This window comes from Sturnus vulgaris, chromosome 17 (assembly GCF_052056855.1).
Source record: "Sturnus vulgaris isolate bStuVul1 chromosome 17, bStuVul1.hap1, whole genome shotgun sequence".
NCBI lineage: Eukaryota > Metazoa > Chordata > Aves > Passeriformes > Sturnidae > Sturnus > Sturnus vulgaris.
Window position 1 is genome coordinate 2,498,079 of NC_142259.1, and position 25,167 is coordinate 2,523,245.

The following is a 25,167-nucleotide window of genomic DNA, read 5'->3' on the forward strand; positions in this document are numbered from 1 at the left end:
AGAAGAATCCTGATAAATCTACAGGGAGCACATCATCCTCTGTCACAGGCTGGAGTTCTCAGAGCATTTCTCCAGCTAGGAAAAAAGAAGAAAAAAAAAATCTTTCAATCATTAAACGTGCAGAGGCTTTGGACAGGCTCTTCCCATAGCTGGAAATGTTATTCCCTGCTGGAATCCCAGCGAGCTCACCCGGCACTGGGGAAGCTCCCAGGGCTCCATCCCAGCCCTCAGAGCTCGGAGCTTTTTAACTTTATCCCCCAATTTCCCGGACGTGAACATTTGTGGATGCGACAAAACCACTGCGGCTACACCCGCGCTAATTGTAGCTCTGGTGATTAATTTGTTTTCCGGCTCGCACCCGCAATGCCAAGGCCTGGCGATGTCCGCCCTCAGAAGGGACAAGGAGCGGCGAGAGCGCCATGGGGACCCGCTCCCCTCTCGCCATCCTCTCGCTGGAGTTCTCCTTGTGACCCTCGTGTTCCCGGCGTCATTTATCGCCGACATGGGTCACCATCATCGCGACATCGCTGTTTGCACCCTCAGGGCAGCGCTCGCATCCCGCCGGCAGTTCGTGCGCATTAAACTCGCACCCGTACCACCCGTGGCACTGCTGAGGGCGGGACGCGCCTCCTCAGCGCCCCTGCCAGCGCCACATTGGGCCGTAAATCGTCCCTAAGTGGCTGTCCCGGGGGATTTCCTCATAAAAATAAGGGATAAAGCTGCGGGAAAGGGGTGGGAAAGGCGCTGGGAACGCCCCCGCGCTGAGTTGGTACATTCCCTGTGCCCCCGGTCCCAGCGCCATGGGATCGCCCAGCCCGCCCCGCCCGCGGGCCATGGCCACGCCCCCAGCCACCTGTTGCTAAGCAACAGTAATGGCTGCCGAGTGATCGTTGCTAAGCAGTAGCGTCATTGCTGCACGCCGGAAGTGGCGTCTAAATCCGGAAGTGCGCAGGAGAACCCGGAAGCGCCATGGGATGCGATGGCGGCACTATCCCCAAGCGGCACGAACTGGTCAAGGGGCCCCGCAAAGTCGAGAAGGTCTGGAGGGGATTCCATGATGGGTAGGGGGCTGCGGAGAGAGGGAGGCCCGGCTCATCCCGGATATTGTGCCCGGTTCTGGGTCCTCGTGGCCAGAGAGCCCTGCAGGGACTGGAGCGAGTCCAGGGCAGGGAATGGAGCTGGGAAGGGGCTGGAGAATTCCTGAGGGAGCTGGGAAGGGGCTCAGCCTGGAGAAAAGGAGGCTCAGGGGGGCCCTTGTGGCTCTGCACAACTCCCTGACAGGAGGGGACAGCCCCAGGTCGGGCTCTGCTCCAGGGAACAGGGACAGGAGAGGGAACGGCCTCAGGCTGGGCAGGGGAGGCTCAGGATGGACACGAGCAGGAATTTCTCCATGGAAAAGGCGCTCAGGAATTGGAACTGCCCAGCGAGGTTTGGAGAAATTAATTTTGCCAAAATATTTTGCTCAAGTTATTTTATGAATTAACTTCAAGTACACAAAGCAGGTTTGGTAAGAAACCTGGGATTTGATGAATGCTTCATGTATGACCTGATTTTATGCTTAAACACACGTATATTTTTAAATAATGAGTGTTTTTTTTTCCCTCCAGGTTGACAAAGTTGCTGAATTGGTGGCCAGGTGGTTCTACTGTGCCCTGAGCCAGGAGAAGCTACGTCGGCCCATCGTGGCCTGTGAGCTGGGCAGGTGGGGATGTTTCCATGGACACCTCAGGAGTACACATAAATTACAGATACAAAACATGATGGAAACCCAATATAATCACTGGAATTTTTGTGTTACAGGTTGTACAACAAAGATGCCGTCATTGAATATTTGTTGGACAAATCCCCTGATAAAACCCCCATGGAATCTGCATCCCATATCAAGAGCATTAAGGTAAACAGGTTGTGTTTAATATGAGAAGTTAAAATAAAATGTTAAATTCATGACTTATGCTGTAAAATTTCCATTTGCTTGTGCTCTTCACTATGGGTTAAATTGTTGAAATAACAAAACACAATGGAAAAAAAATATTAAGGATTGTTATCATGGCTCGTAAACCACGAGGAAAAAAAGCTCCAGGTTTGTGTTTTTATTTGCAGAATGTGACAGAGCTGCAGCTGGTGGATAACCCAGCCTGGTGTGGGGACAAGGAGAGCATCAAGGGGGACAAGTACGATGACCTGCAGTGTGCACGCTTCATCTGCCCCGTGGTGGGGCTGGAGATGAACGGCAGGCACAGGTTGGTGCTCAGGGCTGGGCACAGAGCAGGGAAAAATGAATGGAAAATGCAAATCCTCTGCTCTCCCAGGGCTTGGTGGGGAATAGCTGTCTTGTCTTTCAGAGTTCAAGAGACTTCTGGGTGTCCTTTCACGTTATATTCAAGAGGAAAGATAAGAGTTATCCACATTTATTCAGGAAAGGGTTATATAATGAAGGAGTAGAGAGCAGTGTTGGCAGGGAGGAAGTGACTACAGGTTGTTTGGAGGCTCAAGCACAGGAGGTGGGATGTGAACTCCCCTTGAGTCACATCAAGCTGTGGGAATCATGGAATGGTTGGGTAGGAATGGACCTTTAAAACTCCTCCAGTGCCACCCCTGCATGGCAGGGACACCTCCCACTGTCCCAGGCTGCTCCAAGCCCCAATGTCCAGCCTGGCCTGGGACACTGCCAGGGATCCAGGGGCAGCCACAGCTGCTCTGGGAATTCCATTCCAGGGCTTCCCACCCTCCCAGGGAACAATTCCTTCCAATATCCCATCCAGCCTTGCTCTCTGTCACTTTGAAGCCATTCCCTGTGTGCTGTCCCTCCATCCCTGTCCAAACTCTCTCTCCATGGTTCCTGCAGCTCCTTCAGGCCCTGCAAGGCCACGCTGAGCTCACCCCAAATCTTCTCCTCTCCAGGTGAACAATCCCAGCCCTCCCAGCCTTTCCTCACATTCTGTCTCTCCCTGTGTTAGGTCAGACTGGAGATGGATTCTCTGTTCCAGCCCTGCAGTATATCTGTATTTTATTGCTCTGGGGCAGGGAATTCCCTCCCAGCCTGGTTTGGGCAGAGCAGCAAGTTCTTTGTGTGAGGAGTTCACAGCTTAATGGTTGTAAAGACTTTCTTCCTCCAGAGAGGGATTAGCCAGAAGATACTCAAGATAAAAACCCAAAATACCTATTGTGCTTAAAGTACCCAGTGTTTTGCATTCAATTCTTACACTGTGCGAATTAATAATAAATTAATTACCTACTTAACTATGCTGATAGTTTAATGAGATGCAAAAACTTGTAAAGAAGGTGGGCTGTGACCTGCAGCACTGCACAGATCTCTCTTAGTTTTCTTAAAATTATTATGTGTTTTCTTTGAAGGTTTTGCTTCCTGAGAAACTGTGGCTGTGTGTTCTCTGAGCGTGCTCTCAAAGAAATTAAAGCAGAAGTTTGTCACAAGGTGAGTTTTTCCAGCTGTAGAAGCAGTTGGGCCATGTGTGTGTTCATCCAATTGCACTCACTGCTCTAAAAAGGGAGTTTTTAATCTGAATATGCAAATTGAAGTGGAACTTGTAAAAGTTCTGTTCTATGATGGCCTCAAGTATTTCTTCATGGCCTTTGTTAATTAAAAAAATATTCTAAATAACTATAAAATTAAGTATTTTTGTTCTCAGAGTTTTATTTTGCAGTAACTACTTTAGAATTTCCATTTATTCCCAATATTTTGTCCTAATTTTAGTTTTTAAAAGGATGATTGTTTTGGTTTTTTTCTTCCTGAATGCACATGGCTTGTGTTTTATCAGTAATTGTTTTCTGGTTAAATTGGTTGTAATGTCAGATTATGTTTTGACCCCTATATTTTTAAAGTTCATTGGGTGTTGCTTTTTTATATTTTTGACTTCATTTCACATAGCTGATGTCATTGTACAGGTTTTTTTGTAGCTAAGAGCAATGAAAAAAGGAGCAAATACCCTAAATGATAAAATTAGCAAAAATCAGCAAGATTTGTGGTGAGAGTTGCCACATTTGGGCAGTTATTTAATGGCTTTAAACACCCAGATATTGGATAAAATATGGATTATATTTATATCAGACAAAACCTGGGAAGGGAAAACTTTTGTCTTGGTACATTGTTGGTTCTTGTAAGGTTTAATCTCTTATTGCTCCTTTCAGTGCTCATTTTGTTCTGTCCTAATGGCTTTGTTTCCTCTTGGCAGATACTAATTTATTTTTAATGAGGGTTGTTTTGCATCTAAATTTTTGTTGATGGATGGGTGTAACCAGAGCATAAAATGCAGGAATGAGATGTTTTGTCCATGGTTTGACCAGTCTGATAATCTTAAAAAAAAAACCAAATGAACCCCACATATTTTTCCCTGGCTTTTTTTCAGTGATGAGTATTTAGCATGCAGCTGGAAATTCTTCACAATATTCAGAAAGATTCTTCTAGAAATAATTAAATGGATATAATATTTAGTCTCTCATCCTCTCATGACTGGATTTTGATGCACAAAGGCAATGGTAACCAGCTGAGAGAACATTGATGAAGGTCAGAGTGATTTGGTGATTTTTGGGTGTATTCTGTAGTTCTCTTCAGAATCAAGAAGGGGAGTAGAACTCTTCTAAACAGGAGCACAGGGAGGTGGTTCTGTGCCTCCTGGTATCTCAGAGTTTGTTTATTTAAAGCACTAATTAGCAGCACATTCTGCATTTCTGCAGGAAAGGGACTTACAGGAAAATTAATGAATGAAGAAGAAAAAATGAAGTATTGTGCATTATATGTGCTCAGATTGGAATCTTTAATTAATGAACTGAAAAGAAGCTGGTCTTTCTTCACATCCTGAGTAGCATTTGGAATGGTTCACCTTAAAGAAAAACATTGAAATGTGAGAATTTTAAGCCAAAGGACCAGTCAGACACTGGAGAAGTGTTGGGAGAAAAGAGAGATTGTCTCTCACTGCCTGCAGGGTAAATGCTTTGAACTGTCTTGCCAAAATATAAAACTTCTTGGCTTTCAAAGAACTGTTTGGAAGAGCAGTGAGAATTCTTCAGTGCTGCTTGGAGAGCAGGCTTGGTAGATGAAGTGCTGGCAACAAATTTTGTAGCTTCCACTTAAAGAGTTGGAAAAGAGCTTTTGTCTGAAAGAGAGCAACTTAGGAGTGCAAATACATCTTGTAAAACATTTTTACAGAAGTGGATTTAGTTTGAGCCATATTTTTGAGCTTTTGATCAGTAAGGGAAAATTTAAACTCTCAGCACTGTCATGTGCTAAAATGTGACTTTAGTCACACTTCAGTCAGCAGGCAGAGAAAGAACTTTGCTTCCAGATGTGGAATCTGTAGCAGCAGCTCTGCAGGTTGGCATTTCTGCTGCTTCCTGCTCCATTTGTGACAGAACCTGTCAGTTTAAAACTTGCACTTTGGAGCAAGGTTTAATTGTCCAACAGCCTAAAATTGAAAGAACAAGCAAGACTCTCTCTACTGCCTCTTTGTGGATCTGATGGGATGTTGGAGATGGCAAATCTGTGGTGATCTGTGCAGGTCTGTGGATTTTGGTGTGCCCAAATATTTCGAATTTTTTGTTCCAAGTGGCTTGCAGGTTCTTGCATGGGCAGTTTTTGGTGTCTGCTATTTGACAGAAATTTTGTTTCAATTTGGAAGCTGACTCTCTAAGAAGTTCCTGTGGATATAAAATATGCTAGAAGTGGTGTGGGGACAGGATAGAGGTTATGGAATTGCTGCTGGAAGTCCTTCTGGGAGTCACTTTGAAAGTTAAGGATAAGATTACTTTTATAATGTACTTTCTTGGATCACTTCAAAGTTTATTTTGGACTTGTTTTCAGAGTCAGCTAAACACAGACTTCAAATAGTGCCCTATTAAGCTCTGTGCCATATCAAACCCTTAACCTCATGTTTAATTTAGATATGGAGCTTTTTGAAACAGAATTTATGCCTGTGGCTGTCAGATCCAGAGCTGTGTGTGCAGCAGTGGCTCCTGGAACCAGGGTCACTTTGGCATTTTCTGCTCTTAGGGCACCAAAATGCACAAATACTTGCTGAGGTCTGAAAGTTGTGATTGATCAACTCTTAACATAATAACACAGAATCCATGAAGGCTTTTCATGTGTGTTTTAAGGAGGTGATGTGGTCATGGAAATCACAATAATGAGTTGAATACTATTTCTTACTTGATAATGGTTTAATGATGATTTTCCTAAAATTTGTTTCAAATACAAAATCCTTTAAGCAAAGAAGGTCATGCTGCAGAGATATTCCTAGGCTGACATGGGTCTAGTCATACCAAAATTGTATTTTCAGAGGCCTTTTTGTGCAGGTTTTTTTGCCTGGTTTAATTTCTGCAAAAGGAGCCCATGATATACAGTGCCTGGCTAATGAATTTTTCATTTTAATTCAATTTGGAAGTGATGTATAACAATTGTTCAGTGTGGTGGTGCCAGGGGTGAAAGCTGGAGACTGGATTTGCTGCAGTGATGGCAATAAGGAACTGTCTGTTTTAAAAGACAGCATGGAGTGGATAAATCCTGGCAGTGCCCTACAGTGGACTGGACAGAAATTAATTATGAATATTGCTATCATTAATCCATGCCAGAGACCCATTAGCTTCACTAATGGTTTGGAGAGAGACTCTCAAAAAGCTCAGCACAAACATGTGCCTGGCTTGTATTTTCCTTTTCTTTTTTAGCTTTATTTCCCTTCTTAAAAAAAAACAAAACTATCTGCAGCAATATTTAGGCACAAGATAAGTCCTGGATTATCCATGAAACTGAGCACACGCCTTTGGGCTGAGTTTGTAAATAAATAGGGACCAGATGGCCTTTCTTTAGGTTAAAGTTCATTTGCAAGAAATGATGTTTCCAATAAACTTGTGTGGGAAAACGAGGAGTAAAGTTCCAGCAACCTGGGAATAAGTTTGTAACAAGAAACTTTCATGTCCTGTTGTTGGGTCATTTGAATTTTTTAGGAATAAGCTCAATCTGTCACCAGTTTTCTTGTAAAAGCTCAGGGGTGTTTTGGGTGCATATTGAAGATGACATTGAAATTGTTCCTTTTAAAATTTTTATTTATTTATTCATTTAATTTTTATTTATAATTTGCAGTTTTAAATCTAGTGTGTTGTCCAGGTGTTGCTGCACGCTGTTTAATTCTCTCAGGTACACTAGGATGGAAAAATGCTTAAAAAATGGCTTTTTGCTCAGTTTTCTTGTAATACCTGGCCTCAAATTTTCCCTGTCTCCTTGCCCTGAACTCCTGCAGAGACTCAGAACAGAAACCTGGAGATAAACAAGTGTTGCAGGAACCTTCTGTTATTAGGAGCAAAGCCTGGGAAGGGCAGCAGTGATGTTGCCATGCTACAAAATGAAATTAGGGATGCAGCTGGCCATGGGAAATAAAACCAAACCCACACCCCCCAGTGGCACGGGCTGTGTCACAAACTGGTTGTCACTTATGTACAAGCTCTGAAATTTTAGCATCAGCTTCATTATTCAAAGCATTTCATGAGACATTCAGTGGCCACGACTTTAAATTTGTTATTTCTCCATATTTTACCTTGCTTCAGTCACTGCATCCTTTGTTATTTTCATGCCGGTTAGCCATGCTTTGGCTGTGAACGTGAGGAATATTGACTTTCCCAGCTGAATAAGTCACTTCATGGATGATGAACTTCCCCCCTTGTCTTCAGCAGCGATTCTTTGGGAATTAACCCATTGCTATAGGAATAAACAAACCCCGTTTATTTAGGGAGCACTGTGCTATACCCTGGCTGCACAGAGTGAATCCCGTGGCTGTAAATATCCTTTTTTTAAATTATTTTTCCCCACCAGCACGCTGCCCGTTGCTGTGGGCAGGGCTGGGCTCAGGAGCCAGCTGCATGTCGAAGTGGCTGCACTGCTGCAGGCGCCAGTGCTGCTCGATGGGCACCTGAGCCTGGCGCAGCACCTGCAGCCGCAGCCGCCTCTCCAGGCACTCCAGCACCAGCGGCTCCCTCCCCGCCTCGAACTTGTTGGCAAACAGGTGAGGGGACTCGATGATCCACTGCAGATCCCCCAGGCCGTAAATGCAGATGTCTCTGACGTAGCGACCTGCACAGAGAAATTGGGAGAGAGGTGTGGCAGCAGCGGGAGGATGAGCTGAAACATTTTTTTTTTTAAAGAGTTTTGGTTTCTGCGTAGAAATCGAGCTGGAGGATAATCCTACAACATTATAAACACAAGGGTTTGTGTTTGACATAAATGGATGTTTGTCACCTCCAGCTGCTTCCCGGCCATACTGCTCTGCTTAATAAAATCTGGTAGCTGAGCATCAGATGTGATCTCCTCTCTCAGGATTCCCTGCTCAGTCACACCTGGGCTCAGCTTGTACACTTCATTTTAATGATTTCTGCATGCTTTCCACGTGCTCAGCACGATTGTTTTTTATTGCTGTTCAGACTGTAGGGATTTAACCCAATGTTGATGGGAGCACCTGAGAAACATCCTTGTAGGTAAAGCCCCTCCTCTGAGAACTGATCAGCCAAATTAGTGTAATTGGTAATTAGGGGCTGGATGAAGGGTTGTCAGTGTATGGATACTGGGCTCATCTCAAAATATATATAATATGTAATTAATATAATTAGTGCATTAGTAATTAGGGGCTGAAAGAAGGGTTGTCAGTGTATGGTTACTGTGCTCATCTCAAAACATAGACAATATGTAACTAATGCATTAATATAACCTATATCTCTTTAATTGGATAGAGTGCAGTAATTTATAGGATGCCTCGTTGTATTTAATACTTCCAAAATAAATTATATATGACCACTGAGGCACATTTAATAGCTAGTTTAAATAATACATAATAACCAATTAATGCTCATCAGCAAATCAAATTTAAGTTCATGATCAAAATTCACTTTACCTTTGCAGCCTTTGTGTGAGAGTCCTTCTTGATCTTTCCATTTAATGGCTCTTAGGTCTCCTTGCCAGCCTGCATTGGGTGTAGCCCCTGGAGCATCTTTAAAAACAAAAGGCTCTGATAAGTCTCTCTTCTGCTTACTACAGGGAAGGTTTTCACTGCTGGACACTTTCTAACTGCAGTCACTTTAAGTATTTATTTGCAGATATTTGTATCATAAGAACAGATATTACTGTTACTGCTTTTTTTTTATTCCTTGAGAGCAAAAGCTTTCATGCAGCAGAAAACTTTTAACCAGAATTTTTCTAACTCCTGGTCTGCACTGAAGTAACAATTTCCTACAAGCAAGCTTTGTTTCTCAGCCACCAGATGTGACTTTTGAGAAGGGCAGCACCAAAGCTGAAGAAATGATTTGATTTCTGCAATTCAGAGCTGTTCAGCTCAGGGCTGGAGCTCAGAGCCTCTCCCTGCTGGGGTTTTTTGTGGCACAAATGGCCAACTCTTACCAGGTAAACGATTGAGGGTGACCCAGTAGTGCTCATCAGGGCTGTAGGTGTCCCTGGACCACTCCAGCAGAGCTTTTGCTCGGGCATCACTCAGAGTAAACTCCACAAAGGCCTTGGTGAGGATGTAATAGGCACTGCCAAAATAAATGGTCAGGTTGTGTGGAGGCTGAGCTTTCCTGATCTTTGCTGGGTACACGTAGGGCACCCCAGAATGGATGTACTCCCTGTAGCTCACCTCTGTCCTGTGCTTCACATGAACAGGCTGGACTATCCCAGGAGTGATATTTTTACCATTCCACTTACTTTTTAAGTATTGTATGATTTCTTTATTTGTTTTCAGGGGGTAATCCTGACCACACAGATTAATAACATAATTCCACTGAACTTTGGAGTTAACGAGGTCTCTCATGCAATTAATATCAGCTTGTAATCTTGAGAACCCTGCATAAACAACATGTTCTCTTTTTGAGGAAATAAAAATATTTTCAAAGCAGTTTACTATGTTCTGTACAGCAGTTTTATAATCTCTGGGTGACTTCTCATCAATGTGGATGCAGTAAATATTCTGAGGCATATAAATAGCTCTTAGCAGCCTCACAAACATTTCCAGCTCCTTGTGAATTGTAATAATGTAGGCCAAGGAGAAATTTCCTTCTTCCTCTGACAGTGGCCTGGTGATAAAATGCAGAGTCTTCAGGACCGTGGAGCAGCTGCAGGAAGTCTGAATGCAGCTCAGTGCTTTGGGCTGGTAGGACTTCTGACAAAAGTTTCCAATTTTAAAGGCTGCAGGTTTCCCCACAAAAAGAGCTGAGCAAAGTTCATCCGGGTAAAAACCACACTCTGCTCTTTTGACACGGAATTTTTGGTCATTTGACTCGTCATAAAGTGGAGCCTTTAGGTAAATGAAGGTGTAGATGAACATACAGACTGCAACAGACAGCAGAAATCTTGATTTCTTTGAATGAAGTGGGTTCATCTTTCACTTCCAGATCCTGTCTTCTTATCATAGTCCAATTAAACATTCAGATAATCTGAAAGGAAAAGTGAGAGAGAGGGGAGAGAACCTTGCTGTTTATTTTTTTAAATAGATGCCATGTTAGTGCTGCATTTATAAATGCTGGCATTACTACCAGGAGGAACTCTGTGTGCCCACAGTGAGTGCAGTCAGCCCCTGGGAATGCAGAGGCAGCAATTTTGCATTTCCAGGACAAAATTATCTCAAAATGCTGCAAAAGAACCCAGAAGGGTTTTGAATTCTTCCCTGCTTGCCCAAGGGGGGCTCAGCCCCCCAGGTGGGAGTTTCCTGTGCTCTGGGGTGATGGGTGAGCCCAGGGCCCCAAGTGAGCTCTGAGTGCTGAGGAACAGCTGCTGAAATTTCCTCAAGGCTGGGAAACTTGAAGTTCTGCCAGAGGATCAGAATTCAGTAAATTAAATCAACAGAAAATTTATTAAATAAACAGAAAGAAGAGACTAAAACGCAATCCACAAAATACACTGGGTTTTATCCTTATAAAGTCAGCTAATGTTTCTGACTCTTGAGATTTTTATTTTTTTCTTCCTCTGGCATCTTTGTATTTGTGCTTTGGAAAACTGAACAAGGGGACAAAACTCATTTCTTATTTTTGGTATTTGTGCATACCCTGAGATAAGGACACAAGTGCCAGCCTTGGCATTCTGGAATAACCAATTTACAGCAGTATTAGCACAGGAATTTTTCCACTGTGTTTTTTTCCTTGCCTTTACCTTGTTGAACAGTCAGAAGAATGAGAGTGCAGCAGTCCTGAATCCCACAGCAACTACATGAAGTCTTCATCCTTGAAGCACTTGGCATCAAAATTCCTAGAGAAAAATACCAAGGAGAAGGTCCATCAACTGCCATTAAGCTTAATTTTTTAAAGATTTTAATTTTAAAGGTAATTATCTCTTATTTAATGATTTTTTTAAACAAAATTTGCATTTCACCTTGAAACATTTTACGCATTGCAGCTATCAAAATCATGAAGTATTTGGCTTTACACAAACAGAGTAAAATAGATTTTTATAAAGCTAGTTTCATTAGAGAAATGCTGCTGTGGTTAGAAGGCTCGAGGCTTTCATTAGAAAGAAGTGAAAAATACTTCTTTTTAATAAAAAGTCAGTATCTCCCTCAAAAGCTTGAAAATAAAGAGGGCATTGTAGTTCAAGTAGCAATGAGACATAAAATTCAAAAAGCATTAAGAACACGAATTAAACAAGGGAAGGGATCCTCCATATCCCCACATTTTTAGGATGCTATTAGGCTGTTGGGAAAGAATGTATTTATCTTTTGGTCCTTACTGGTATGCACTGGAGTTCATGCTGGAATGGTGCCTCTTTTCCACTGAGCATTCCACAAAGGAGAGCTGTGTTAGGTGGAGGGCTCCTCCATTTTCCTGGGATGTTCTTGCAGCAGCTCAAAGAAAAGCATGAGGAAATCAGCTCCCAGGAGAATATTTTTGCCTTGCAGCTCCTCAGGGATCCATTTACTGGGTAAACAACCTTGATGGGAGCGTTCCATCCATCTGAACAAAAAGCTGCAGCAAAGCAAGTCCGAGTCAACCTTTGGATGCTGTGCAGAAAGCAGGAGAACGGGGATGCCACTGCAAGGTGAAAAGCAGGATTTTTACATCAAAAATTACATCTATCCCGTGCCAGAGCCCTGAGGGGGTTTTGTGAGGACCATAATGTACATACCCAGGGACTGGAATTGGGAAAACACTGATTTTTCTGGAGCTGGATTGGGACAAACTCTTTACTCTGAGGGAATAATTGGCAGGAGGAACATTGGGATTCCTCTGAATTAGTGAATGTCATGAGGTATCTGGGATGTCAAATGGAGGTTAATGCTGAATATAAGAATTACACTAAAAACAGCAGGCAGCTGTAAAAATATTTGGGATTTTATATCTGATTAAACATAAAACATCTTAACACCAAGATCATGGGTTCAGTCCCTGTACAGGTAATTTACTTGGGAGTTGAACTCAGTGATCCTTGTGGGTCTCTCCCAACTTGGAATATTCCCTGAATCTGTCCAGAATGAGGATGCTTGACAGCTTTTTTTCCTTAAATACACTTTGGACATGTTTCAAATTGCAGTTCTAGGGAGCCAAGCTTTAAGCTGCTTGTTTCATACACCTGAATTTTTATTACCCTTCCAGTAATAGCTTCTGGGGCTGTTTCGGGCTGTTAAGTGTTTACAATGGATTTTTTCCTACTGGACTGTGTGACATCTAGAAACTGTATTTTTATGGCAGCATAAAAGCACACAAACAGCCCATAACCAGGTAAGGGCAGCAATTCCTCTGCAGAGTTAACATGTTTATGGGGAACAGCTGAATGATGGAGCCTGGCCTGCAAGAACAGAATTTGACATCTTTCAGCCTCGGGAGGGTATTATGGAATGAAAGCAAAAAGTGGCTTTTTTGGTAGTGTTAGACCAGATTTAGAGCTGGAATTGCAGCTGTCAGTGCCACTGGATAGGAAATGTGTTGTTTAGCAGGCAAGGATTATTGTCCCAAATTTCCTCCTGCCCTTGAGGAGCAAGAGATCCTATGGGGAATGTCCAGTGTCCATAATAACCCTGTCTGGGACTATCGTGCCCTTGAGTCCTATTATGCAAGAGTGCCATGACAGGTATTTTTTGTTAGCAGAATGTCTCTGAAACTCAGCATTTCTTACATTATGCACAGGTTTTCTAAATCTGGAGGATGAAGTTGCATGAATTTTTAAAACTCCTGCGAGCTGTGTGTGACATTCTTAGGGAAAAAAAAATAAAAGTAGGGATTTTCAACCACCTCTGTGGATGCTTTTAAGGATATTACTTAACAGAAAATTGTTGTAAATCTACAATACTGCATCTCAATTAACAAAATAAACTAGAGAAAAGGGGAATTATGATGATGCCTGGACAAAGCCTGGGAAATGTCAGTTCAGCTCATTGAGACCCCATTAGCACACACTTGGCTGTGCTTTTTGTACTAACAACTCATTCTGCTTTTTGCAGCTTCTCCCTGCCACTGCATTCAGGACTGCATCACTGCACCTCCAAACATTCTGTTTTCTCTGTGCTCTTTGCTTTTGCCTAATATTAAAGTTTAGATAAAGTTTGTGTCGTATGACCTCGTAATTTAGTGCGACAAATGGCTTGGGAATGCTTCATCTTCTAATAAGATGCTGAAAAAGCATTAAATACTTATTTCATATTTATTTTTATAGCTGATTTTTTTGTTGTTGTTTGAAAGGTGTTTATGCAGGCATTAATACAGACATTTTATAAACCAGGGAAGACTAAATAAATCCTTAAAAAATGTTAAAATAAGCTCTTTTAAGTGCTTTTTTCATCGCTTTGGTTTTTTTGTTTAAACGGGGGTCAGAATACGGAGTCTGCTTCTGGATTTTGAGATGCATTGAGTAAAAACATTTCTCCATCAAACCCGGTTATTTAAATCATTCTTATTTAAAACCACTGCGTTAGAACTTACTGATACATATACAGAAAATATATAAAGTTTCAGTCTTCATCTTTGCTGTTTTTCCTGTTTTCCTGTTACTTTTTTTTTCCCTTGTGCATTTGACCTCATAGTAATTTAAAACAAACACAATGAAAGCTATTTAAACCCTTAAGTAAAAAAAATAAGTTGTATAAATACTGCCATTTTTATAAAACAATTAGTGGTAATGACTTCCATCATACTGTGTGTTTCATAAGGTAAAGAAGGGGAAAAAACCACTAACCTCAGTGCAGGTTTGAGTGTTTTCTAAGTAAAACTAGAAGGTAAAATTAGGAAGTAAAATTGACGCTTTCCATAAGGGAAAAGCAAGAAGCTGAATGCTTACCTGGTGCAGAATTAGCCAGGAGAAGGCAGCATAATAAAGATAAATGCGGGGTGTCATTGTCCTTCAGCAGGAGCGTGTCCCTTATCCCAGGTTAACCATTACTGGGGAATGTTTGGATCCACTGCAGGGCTGCCCACGTTTATCCTGCAGCAATTCTCGCTCCTTTCAGCGCTGCCTCGCTGCAAACTTCTTCCCCAGCCTGGAAAAGGCTGGAAAAACAGCCGGGGATGTGCGGGGAATATCGGGGAGGAGCTGGGAGAATCGCTGTGCCCTTCCCCTGTGCCCTGTGCTGGGGGAACTGGGAACAGCCAACCTGCCGCCTCCTCCTCCTCCTCCTCCTCCTCCTCCCCCTGCTTTAACTATTCGCCTGCCGAAACTTTCCAGCTCAGAGCCCACAATTCCAGCAGGGAATTGCTGCTGCCGGGCATTTCCAGTGGCTGGAAGCTGAAAGGAGAATAAATGCAAGATCAACGTGAACCACAGACCTCGCTCGGGATAAGCACCTTAGGGAAAGTTAGAAATTAAGGTGTAGGTTAGAGAAAGAATTAAATCCGAGTGCCTCTTATAAATGTAACCACTTCTGCAAAACAGGGCTCAAATGGGCCAAGGAAATACCAAGGGAAGGGTTTGAATAGAATTTCTGCAAAATAGAGTCTAGCCCTGGTGGGTGAGGAGAACAGGGATTTAAGAGTGGCTGATGTGTCTGAACACTTCTGTAAGCAAAGGTCCAGCTCTGGTGAGGCAGGAAAAAAAGAACTGATACAAAAGGCTGGAAAAAACAGATTGTGTGGTAATGGATAGGAAACAGAACATAATAATAAAGCAAAGCTGTAAATAGAATATAAAAGTCCTGTAGCAGGAAGGTGAGTATGTGTTTGTAACCCTGAGATAAACCACAAGTTGTGTAAGACCCCAGTCGTTAAACTGTAACTTTTAGATGGACAAACAAAGGCAGACGCCAGAATTGTGAAATTATAAAAATCTGTGTAAAATGAGGCAGGGGCAGAAGTGCACGGGGGGATTTTAACCCCTGTGTGTTCCCTGGTGCCATAAAGGTGTGCTTTGCTGTGCAGTGCCTGCTGTGCAGCAGATTGCTTTGAATCATCCTGCACACACACACTGTTTGCTGCTACAGCCTTTTAAACGTTCTTTGGGGGTTTCATAAGTGGAAAGTTGAGCTTAAACGAGCTATGATTGGGAGGAAACATTCTGATAAAAATACCGTGTTGGTCAGAAATAAACAAAACCTCGAAATAAGTGGAGGCACAGCTGCAGGTATGACAGTACAAAGTTAGCAGTGATTTTAAGAGACTCTGTAAATTGAGGCTTTTTTTGGACTGGTTTTGAAATAGATGCAGCTCCTGAGTGAAAGTTCCTGTTCTGTGAATCACTTGGGAAATTTCCACTGCTCCCAAGTTGTCCTTTACTCTCTGACCCATTGCATGTCTGGTTGGGTGACAGTGTGAAAAAACATGTTCAGCAAACCTTAAACTCCTGAACTTTTAATGGCTAAACCTCTGGAAAATTCTTTCTCTTAAAACTAGTTTTAGTTAACTGTGGCAAGCAAAAATAATCTTTAATACATGAGCTTGTGTGGCTGGGAGATGAATAGTGAGATGGTCCATGGATGTTCAATCCTCTTCCTAAATGTCCCTTTTTTAAGAGGGACACTCAGGTTATGGCCATCCCTGTCCCATATCCTGGTGGGAATTGTGCATTTCCTAGTTATGGTCATGTTCAGGAGAACTGCAGGAATTCACTGCTAAAATTTGGAAAGAGCCTTTTGGTTTCTCTGAAGACATTAAACTGTAACACTGGTGTAAACATTTAGATATGAAAACATATTTGCCTGTTGTTAATTTGTATTACATTAAGACTGCAGTAGTTATGCACAGAACTACGTAAAAAATCAGTCAATGTAGTTTAGAACAAGAAATAATGTACAACTCTTGTCTTAGGCAGCTGAAACTGTAAACTCTAGAATTCAGGAAATTATCTGAAATTAAGAGTTCATTACTGCTTTAAAAATCCTGTATTTTTTACTTTAAGAAAGAGCTATATGATTTAGGAATGTCCTTTATTCAAGGTGCTAAGAACTACAGCAAGCACCTTCAACTATATTTAAAGACCCAAGATAAACAAGGCACAGCAGAGGAGACCCTGTGATATCATTAAATAAACATCTGCCCCAAGACCTTAATTAATCTGAAGGAACAAACATCTGAATTTGCAAGACTGAAACTTCTTTCTGCTTTTTATCTCATTAGGAGGTTTTGAAGGGTATGGTCTCTGACATAATCCAATGTTGTCATGGCAAAAAATTTTCTATTTCAGAGAATGGAAAGAACACTTCTCTTCATTTCCTTGTTTCTTGTAAATACTTTTCAGTTTTGAACAATTCCACCTTGAGTTTTCCAGAGGAGAACCTGGGTTTGCTTGCTCTTTTAAAATGCAACTTTTAATGAAATGAGAGGCTACTGACAAAATATGTTTGAAAAATGCTGTATTAGGAACTAGCCTAGAAAATAAATTGTGGGGCTTCTAGAAATTAATTTGTGGGGCTTCTTTAGAATCAAGTCAGCTGCCAGCTCCAACCTCAGAATGAAGACTGAAATTGTTGATTTTGGAGCCTTCTCACTCCCAAGTGTGAGATCACAGCAGGCTGGGATTTCTCATTGAGTAGAAATGGAAAAATATGAGTTATTCCCCATTTCTTGTGTGTGACTTATCCTGTCGTGCCTGCTGCCCTGTGCCTCTCTCTGAGCTCTGCTTCTCCTCTCAGCCTCCCTCCACTTGGCTTCAGGTTCATGAGTGAAGCTGTGCTCAGCACTTGAGCAAAGTCCTGCCCATGTGTCCTTTCATTTGTTTAATTCCTACTGCAAATACAGGAAAAAGAAGAGTTTGTTTGGAAAAAGAAGAGTAATGGCAGAGGCAGGATTATAAATTAATCTTGCAGATTAATAAAACGCTTCTGCATTTAACAAAATAACCCCCCCAAAAAAGCCAAAACCAACCAAACAACCAAAAAAAACCAAAACCAAAAAAAAAAAGCAAATTGAGATCTTAGACAAGAAAACATCATGGTCAATGTGCTGGTACATCCAATGATTGCAAATGTGCACAGGGAAACATCTGTGCCTTCAACCATGAAACAAATGTGGAAGCACACAGAGCACATTACAGCCATTATCCAGATTAATTTCTGAAAGTAGTTGGAAACTTGGGAGTGTTTGATAAATCAGATAAGGGTATGGTCTCTGTGATACAATCTAATGAGGCAGCAAGGCAAGGGTAGTGAATTATTCTGCTTTTAGGAGCCCTTTTTATCCCCACAGTAAAATAAAAAGATAATTTAAAAAAAAAAATAATAATGAATAAAACACCTTCTTGTTTTCCTGCCAAGAGTTGAAGAGAAAAATTTTCTGTCTCACTTTTTTGTGTTGTGTCTCACTTTTGGTGTTGTCCCTGCTCAGTGTAAGGAAACTTCTCCTATCAGTTGTTGTTTCTTATCTCACTAAATTGAAAGACAAATTCTAGAGCAGAATGGCATTTAGATCTTAATCAAATGCATTCATAATTAAAAATCAGAAAGTACCTCGGAGTTTTAGCTGTGGGGTTCAGAAAATTGAGTAGATTCTAATTAGGAATACTTTTAAATACATTTGTGCCAGAAAAACAAGGAACCCATGAACAGAAAATAAACAAACGAGAAAAAAGAATTAGTTCAGAGTGTTGTTTATAGGAGAGAGAAAAATAAATATGCAATTTTGTCTTTTCTTTCATGAAGTGTGGTGTTCCCTTTCAAGAGGAAGATGTGATTGTCATTAATGGTAATAAAGAAGATGTGGAAATTCTGAAGAAAAGGATGGAGGAAAGAAGACTTAAAAGTAAATTAGAAAAGGTAAGATTTTTATACATTTTTTTTATAAAACTGGAAGAATTCTTGTCTGCAGTGAATCTGCTCTTAGATTTGCTGATCTTTATAAAGATGGAGGAATTTACTCTGTGAGCTGTTTTATTTCATCACTACTTTGAAAAGCAATGGGGTTTTTTGTGTGTATTTGGCCAATAACTTCTTGAAGTTGTACATCCTAAACTTTCTCCTGAGCACCAGGAAGTGCTTTGTGCACTCAAAATAGGTAAAATGAGCTCTTGCAGCAATATTTGAGGGTTTTCTTGAAATTAATTCATTCTAATACTGAACTACATCATCCCTGTGTTTCTTGTGGCAGTTCCTGATGATAACATCGCTTTTTTGATTTTATAGAGTTTATAATTTATAGTCTTTTATTGGCCTCTGCCAGGAACAGGGTGTTGGCATCTGTGCATTCCTGGGCTGGTGCTGTAAGAATGTGGAAATTTCTCCTGTTTTGTGGTTCTCACAGTCCTCAGCAATTCCTGCACCCCTAATTCCCACCATCATGTTGAGGCCTTTGCATTTTTCTCTCTGCCCAGGTAAAATGCAGTGGAAATCAAATCCTTGCAGCTCTGCTGCCCTGCCCTGTGAGCTGGGAGTTGTTCTGTGCTGCTGAGCTGACAAATGACATTTCTGCTCGTGGGAATTTTGTCAGCTCTGCTGCTGTTCCCTGAGCTCCCTGGAGATGCCAAAGCAAGCAAACCTTGAGTGCTGACTCAGGCCAGGGTGCTGGATCTCAGGAACATAAATCTGATGTTTTCAGCATCTGAGACTAGAGATGGAGGTTTCAGCCCTTGATTTTGCCATGCAAATATTTCCCTGGTTTGTTTTAAAACAAATGCTTGTTTACTTGCCAGTGATTCCTTCCTGAGCATATGATTCCTTCTCATCACAGGGGCTTTATTCATCTGTGCCAGTGCAGCAGCACTGGGGCCTGGGCAATACATCAAAAGGATGTTTTTCCATAAAAATCCTGCTGTTCTGTTTCCTGTTTTTCACAGTCTCTGCATCTCATGTCTGATAGCTTCTGGCTTAAGAGTGATAATTTCATGGTGTCTGTTCAGAGGGTTTTTCTTTTTTTTTCCTCTCAGTACTTGGTAGTTGAAAGTTTGGGGAAAAAAAGAAATTTCTGATTTGTTGCTGAGCTGTTGCAGATCTCAGCAGATGAGTGAGTGGTTGGTTGCACTTGTTTTTTATTTAGAAAGGTGCTGACAAAGCACCTGTAGCTTTGGGTTAAATCGTTTGGAGTAATCTGGAAGGTGATGCTGCCCATAATTTCTGCACAGCAAAGTAGCTGAGTGTGCAGGGCAGTTGTGGTTTTTAGGGTGACAAAAGGACACCGTGCCCTGGTCCTGGGGCTCTGTGTGCCCTGGGGGAACATGCAAATGGGATTTGGTTTGGTTAGTGGAGAATTACAGGGCAGGATTTGCAAATCTCTCAGCCTCAAGTGGTGACCTTGGTGGCCCAGCTGGTCCCTGCAGCTGGAACCAGGCTGAGCCTGGCAGCTGCAGCCCCAATGCCAGCACAGTTCCCACTTGGCTGGCACTGCTGTCCACATTCCCTCCTCATCTCCTTCCTGCTGAGCTCAGTGGACCTGCTGTGCTTGGGGCAGGAAGCACAAACTCCTTTGCTTTATCCCCATGGGACAAAACATCAGGAAGAGGCAGCTGGGACAGAATAAAAAAGGATTGGAGCTCAGCTGTCACTGTGCCCCTACTGAAATCTATATTCTGCACGGTGAGTTTATGTATCTGTGGAGTTACAAACCTCTGGGAAGTTATTTTCTTTGGTGGTGCCTTGAGGATCTGGAACAGAGGCTACACACAGAGTTAAGGAGAATAAAATGGGTATTTATTGTGAGGCCTACGAAAGGCCTACAAAGCCACACCCCAGCAATACAAGTGCCACAGTCGTGACCCCTGCCTGGATGGCTCCAAGACGGAAGGAGGAGGTTGGTCACAAAATCTTACACTTTTATAGGTTTTGGTTATTTTGCATGAACCCACCCTCCACATTTCCACGTAGTTTGTGGCTAGGGCCTGAAGTTTGGAGAAACTGTCCTTGAGTTCTTAACTAGAATAGGACTGTTTTGTCTTCATCACCCTAGCACGTCAGAAAAGCACATCCAAGGAGAATAGGAAAACTTCAAACTAAAGGCATCATTGGAAATCCACCCCTAACAAAAGGAAGAAATCCCCTGCACTGAGGTTTTCCAGGTGCCTGAAGGCCAGGCTGGGCAGGACCTGGTCTCTGGAAGGTTTGGAATGGGATGAGCCCCTTTGGAACCCTTGGAGCTCCTTCCCCCCCAAAGCATTCCATGGATCCGGGACTGCAGGCACAGCTGATCCTCTGCCTCCCCCTCCTGGGCTCAGCAGCATTTGCTGGGCCATTTTATCCCTCACTCATCCTTTGCTTCACAGCAGGGCTTCTCCTGAGCTTTAGAACACAATTAAATATATTTATTTTCTTTGTGCAGCTGTCATAAAACATGTTCACAATTCAGAATGCATCCAGTGACAATAATGTTTGTGGCTGTTCTAATACATCTTTCTTTTTATGTAATCAAAGCCAGTAATTGGGATTATTCTTGTTTTTTCTGTGTTTTTTAATCTATATAAACAGAAATTAATTTGGAAAACCTGCTGCACAGATACTTTTAAAAAATTCAGATTAACTATTTGCATCTTTTCTTCCCAAGCAATCCTACAGCAGAGGGTCCTTTATTGACAGGTACCCAGGAAGGATTTTTTAATGGACTAAACAAAATTTTGTCGATACCAGATTCCAGATTCTTCTGAAATTTTTGTTGAAAAACACCTTTATTGATAACAATTAATTGTGTCTTATTAGTGTTGTGCAATTTACTGTCCTGCTGTGTGGGTTCAGATGATCAGTTCATGATAATAACACACCCACCTTTCAAAGTGTGCAAACCAAAATACTAAATCTAGACAAATCCAATTCTGTCCTGCACAGTTTTATTTAATGTAACTGCAGGGTTCTCAAGATTATTATTTTCTCCATGAAGAAATAATACAAAAAATGTGGAAGGAAGAGTTCTACTGGGTAAGAAATAAAAATGACCTGGATTCAATTGTGTGTTTACGAAATATGAGGTGGGAGTTTTATCTCCTTTCAGTCCATTACCAGATTTCTGCTTGTGTTGTTTCAGAAATCAAAGAAAAGCAAGACAGCAGCAGCAGCTTCTCAGCAAGAGCCCCCTGCAGGTAATGCAGCCCCAAATTCTGGGTCACCTTCTGACTCTTGAAGCTGCCAGGATTTCATTTTTCTCTTTGTTTGTTTGTTTGTTTATTTATTTATTTATTTATTTATTTATATTTTTAGATTCTCCAGGTCCTTCAAAAGCCAAGAATGGAAAGGATTGTGTCAATTCCAGCTCTGGGGAAAGCAGGCAGATTATCTTCACCAAAAGTTCAGGTTGGTGGCTCATCCTAATGTGAAAAATGGGACCAGATTTGTTTGTTTATGTCATTCTAATATTGCTGCAAGTTGGGAAGCTGATTTACTGAGATTAGAGATTCTTATTTACACACTCATGGGTTTGGTGTGTCTTATTTTCCTGGCTGTGAGGCAGTGGAGGAGAATTTGCAGTTTATTGGTGTAGAGTTGATAAAAAACTATGTTATGGCACTTTATTTGGATGAATTTTGTTAAAAAAAAAAATTAACTTGTAATTTAAATTATTTAACTTTTAATCATCTGTTTTACCTGCTAATTTTCTGTGTGTCCTTGGGAACACTGGAACAGAAATTTAGGATGCACTGAACAACCTACAGCAGCCTTAAAGCTTTGAGTAAACTTGGCAGCCTTTAAGTCCAAAGAATGGTGCCTTCTCTTCATTTAATATTAATTCTACTATTTAATGTCCCCATGCTGATATTTTCCAACAGAATGGGTACATTTTTAAGGTCAGTCTGAGGTTTCTGTGGGAAGAATTAAATCCTGTACATTAAAAAATCAGAATAATTTGATGAATCTGAGAATGATGATCCATGGATGAAGTGGGAGAAGCTGAAATTCCATCAGCAATGCCTGACCTGCCCTCTACTGTCTGCTTTTATACGGGAGAGACTTCTAAAAATATTTCACCCCAGATGATGAGAATTGCTCCTGGATGTTGAGCAGCCTCGTAGTTCTAATTATATTCATGAATTTTTTATTTGCTGAGGGTGTAAAAAAAAAAAAAAAGTGCCTTTTGAAATTGTTTCTGTTGGGCACACACAGTTCTGTGAGGATTTGGGGTTACACACAATTCTGTGAGGATTTGGGGTGGCACACACAATTCTTGGGAGCCCCTGTGCCTGAGTTTCACTGAGGATTTTGAGTTTCTGTGTTCATTTCTCTACACCAGAGACTTGGCTTTTTCAAACACCATCCTGCACCTTGGAAGATGATACAGCAAAAAACAACAACAACAAAAAGATATTTTTATGTAACAGTAGATAAAATACACTGATAAAAAACAGTATCAGAAACAGAGGATGGGCATTTCCCCACTACAGACATAAAATGATGCAGGGCATTGTTGTTGGGCATAACTTTGGAAGGAATAAAAGGAACTGAATTCCCTGGGGAAAGGTGTGGCACAAATTCAGCTTCTGGCATTTGGGAGCTGATTTCCAAACAATACTGCAGGCTGCTGGGGGCTTTGGTGTTGCTAAAGACCAGAGCTCAGAGCTATTTTTCACTTGCAGGAATAAATGTTGTCAGTACTGAATTGCAGTGCAAAAGATTTACAGAATTCCTCTCTCAAGATTTCTAAATGTATTTTGAGTGTGATTTCTAAAAGCTGTTGAGTCCAGTTATGGGAGATATTTATGAGAGAGGTGAAAAAAGACTATATTTTAATTTTCAAGCACTGTTTTTCATCTCTATTTAAATACCTTTATCCATTGTAAGCTGTCATGCTTCATTCTATTCCTTTTTCCCTCAGAGAATGGAAATCCATCAGCCCCAGGAAAAGTCAATAAAGCTTCTTCCACCACCAAGAGATCCATTGCAGACAGCGACGACAAGTCTGAGGCTTACAAATCTATTTTTACAACTCACAGCTCAGCAAAACGTTCCAAGGAGGAGTGTTCCAACTGGGTTACTCACACGGCTTACTATTTCTGAAACAATGAGGAGGCTCAGTGAGGCCCCCGTGGCTGCTTTCCTCCCCCGTGCCTCTCTGTGCCAGCTCTGCCACAGAGTGCCGTGCTCCTCTCACCTGCCTGCCTGTCCCCTCTTTGTAAGTTGGTTATAGAGCTCTTCGTGGCTGCTGAACCTGTGTCACACCAGCACAGTCTTTGCTGTAGCAGCAGGTTTCCTTCTGGAATGTTGGAATTTTTGCAGACAAATTCTCCTTTTTGGATGTTGTTGTCCTCAGGAGGAGGAGGAGGAGGGAGAGGTTCCTGCTCTCCCCCTCTGATGATTTGTGCCACCACTGTAATTACAGTTTTCAGTGTATTACTACAGAATTCAAACCCTCTGTAACTTTCTGACGGCAAAAAGAGAAATAATGCCTTGTTTTTGTCAAGCTAACTGGGTCTTCAGTAGAACTATAAATTTCCAAAAGGTTCTGCAGGTATTTTCAAATCATTTACCTTTTGACAGAGCAGATGAGAGCACAGTCATGAAAATGTTTGTGCAACATTCTTGTCCATATTGTTGTAGCCTGTTTTTAACAGCAGAATATTCCCTTTTTAATGTGTGAATCCCATAATACCCACATGGAATGACCAGAGGGAAGGCTGGAAGTTTTTCCCTTTCCTCTCTCCCTCTTTTAAAATTGAAATCTGCTTTTTCTGATCTTGGCACAAACTAACCAGAATAGAAATGCAGAAAGCAGGAGGCTTTTCAAACCACTGCATGATGTTACCTTGTTACCTTTGTGTGTGAAAATGATTAATTATCCTTGTAATTTCTTTTTAGAAGTGTCCCCATTTATAATTGGCAGTAGTTGCCTGGAGATTCAAATGCTGTGTTGATATTTGCATAGGTGGTCTCTATGATTCAAACAGCTTGAATTAAACTGCTGGGATTTTATTATTATTTTGATAGATATAATTAAAAATTGGCTTGCTGTAGAATTTATATGGTGGTAAGAATTTCTGTTCTCCAGAGATGTGAGCACTTCAAACAGTTTGAGGTTTGCTGGAGCTTCCAGGAAGCATTCAGGCACATTTTGTATGCATGGCTAGGGATCAGCTTTCTTCTCCTTCTTCTGTATTCTTTTCATTATGATCCTTTATTATTTGTTGCTTACAGATAATGAAATTTCTGCACTGAAGGTGTCCCATAGTAGGGCTTTTATTTGCAGTTTATTTCTGTTTGACAATACATATTAAAATCCTATTGGTGTTTTATAGGACTGCACTTTTCTTATTATTACTTACAGCAGTTATAAATCCTAAAGGGAACTAATTTAATGTTGTTGATGTAGTTATTACTTTGCTAAAAAATACACAGAGAAACACAATATTCCCTTTATTAGTGATAAATCAGGCAGAGTCCAAGCTGTTGGTCCCAGATTTTCCTGCCCACTGGGCCATGATGGTGACTCCTTTTTTCTTCGGATCTGCTCATCTATTAAAACAAATTCCTGGCTTATAAATTGGTTAATATAGAGATTCTTCCTGTAGCCCTGGCTTCATCAACTCATGCTCTGCCTCTCTGCCAGGGTTGTGTCCAGTATTCCACCATCCCCACCTGGTTAAACTTAAAACATTTATGGTTTATGGAAGCGTTTTCATTGGGGCTTTTCCTTCCCTTTACACAGCTCCAGCTGGGAAGGGATGTGATAAATTGTTGGCATGTGAAATATGGTTGGAATATGAATTATTCCTGGCCTGTGATGCAGTTCTTGCCACAGCTGGTGGCAAACAGGAGCCCAAAGTGCCACCTGTGCTGTTGGCAGCCCGGGCTGGGCAGTGGGCACTGGAATGTTGACTTGGCAATTTTTAATGGATTCAAGGGAATAGTTTGCTGCAGGATGTTTGCT

General features: G+C 41.5%; 2 protein-coding genes across 3 annotated transcripts; one reads left to right on the top strand and one right to left on the bottom strand.

Moving 5' to 3' along the window:
* The first annotated feature begins 903 nt into the window (after positions 1–903).
* RTF2 (replication termination factor 2) lies at positions 904–24,532 on the top strand. The gene is made up of 9 exons (XM_014873851.2): positions 904–1,038; positions 1,608–1,702; positions 1,801–1,894; positions 2,101–2,240; positions 3,355–3,433; positions 18,036–18,149; positions 21,337–21,391; positions 21,510–21,602; positions 23,119–24,532. The coding sequence occupies exons 1-9, from the start codon at positions 970–972 to the stop codon at positions 23,298–23,300; spliced, it is 921 nt and encodes a 306-aa protein (XP_014729337.1). The 5' UTR covers positions 904–969; the 3' UTR covers positions 23,301–24,532.
* On the bottom strand, positions 7,036–14,553 carry LOC106851644 (putative beta-1,3-galactosyl-O-glycosyl-glycoprotein beta-1,6-N-acetylglucosaminyltransferase 7). Of its 2 annotated transcripts, none has more exons than XM_088175154.1 (6): positions 14,249–14,553; positions 11,708–11,943; positions 11,135–11,230; positions 9,392–10,422; positions 8,889–8,984; positions 7,036–8,074 (listed from the first exon to the last, which is right to left on the bottom strand). In XM_088175154.1, the coding sequence occupies exons 4-6, from the start codon at positions 10,365–10,367 to the stop codon at positions 7,800–7,802; spliced, it is 1,347 nt and encodes a 448-aa protein (XP_088031280.1). In that variant the 5' UTR covers positions 10,368–10,422; positions 11,135–11,230; positions 11,708–11,943; positions 14,249–14,553; the 3' UTR covers positions 7,036–7,799. The 2 variants fall into 2 exon arrangements, with proteins under 2 accessions (XP_088031280.1, XP_014729255.1); XM_014873769.2 differs by having other exon boundaries at positions 11,708–12,009.
* Positions 24,533–25,167: the final 635 nt, after the last annotated feature.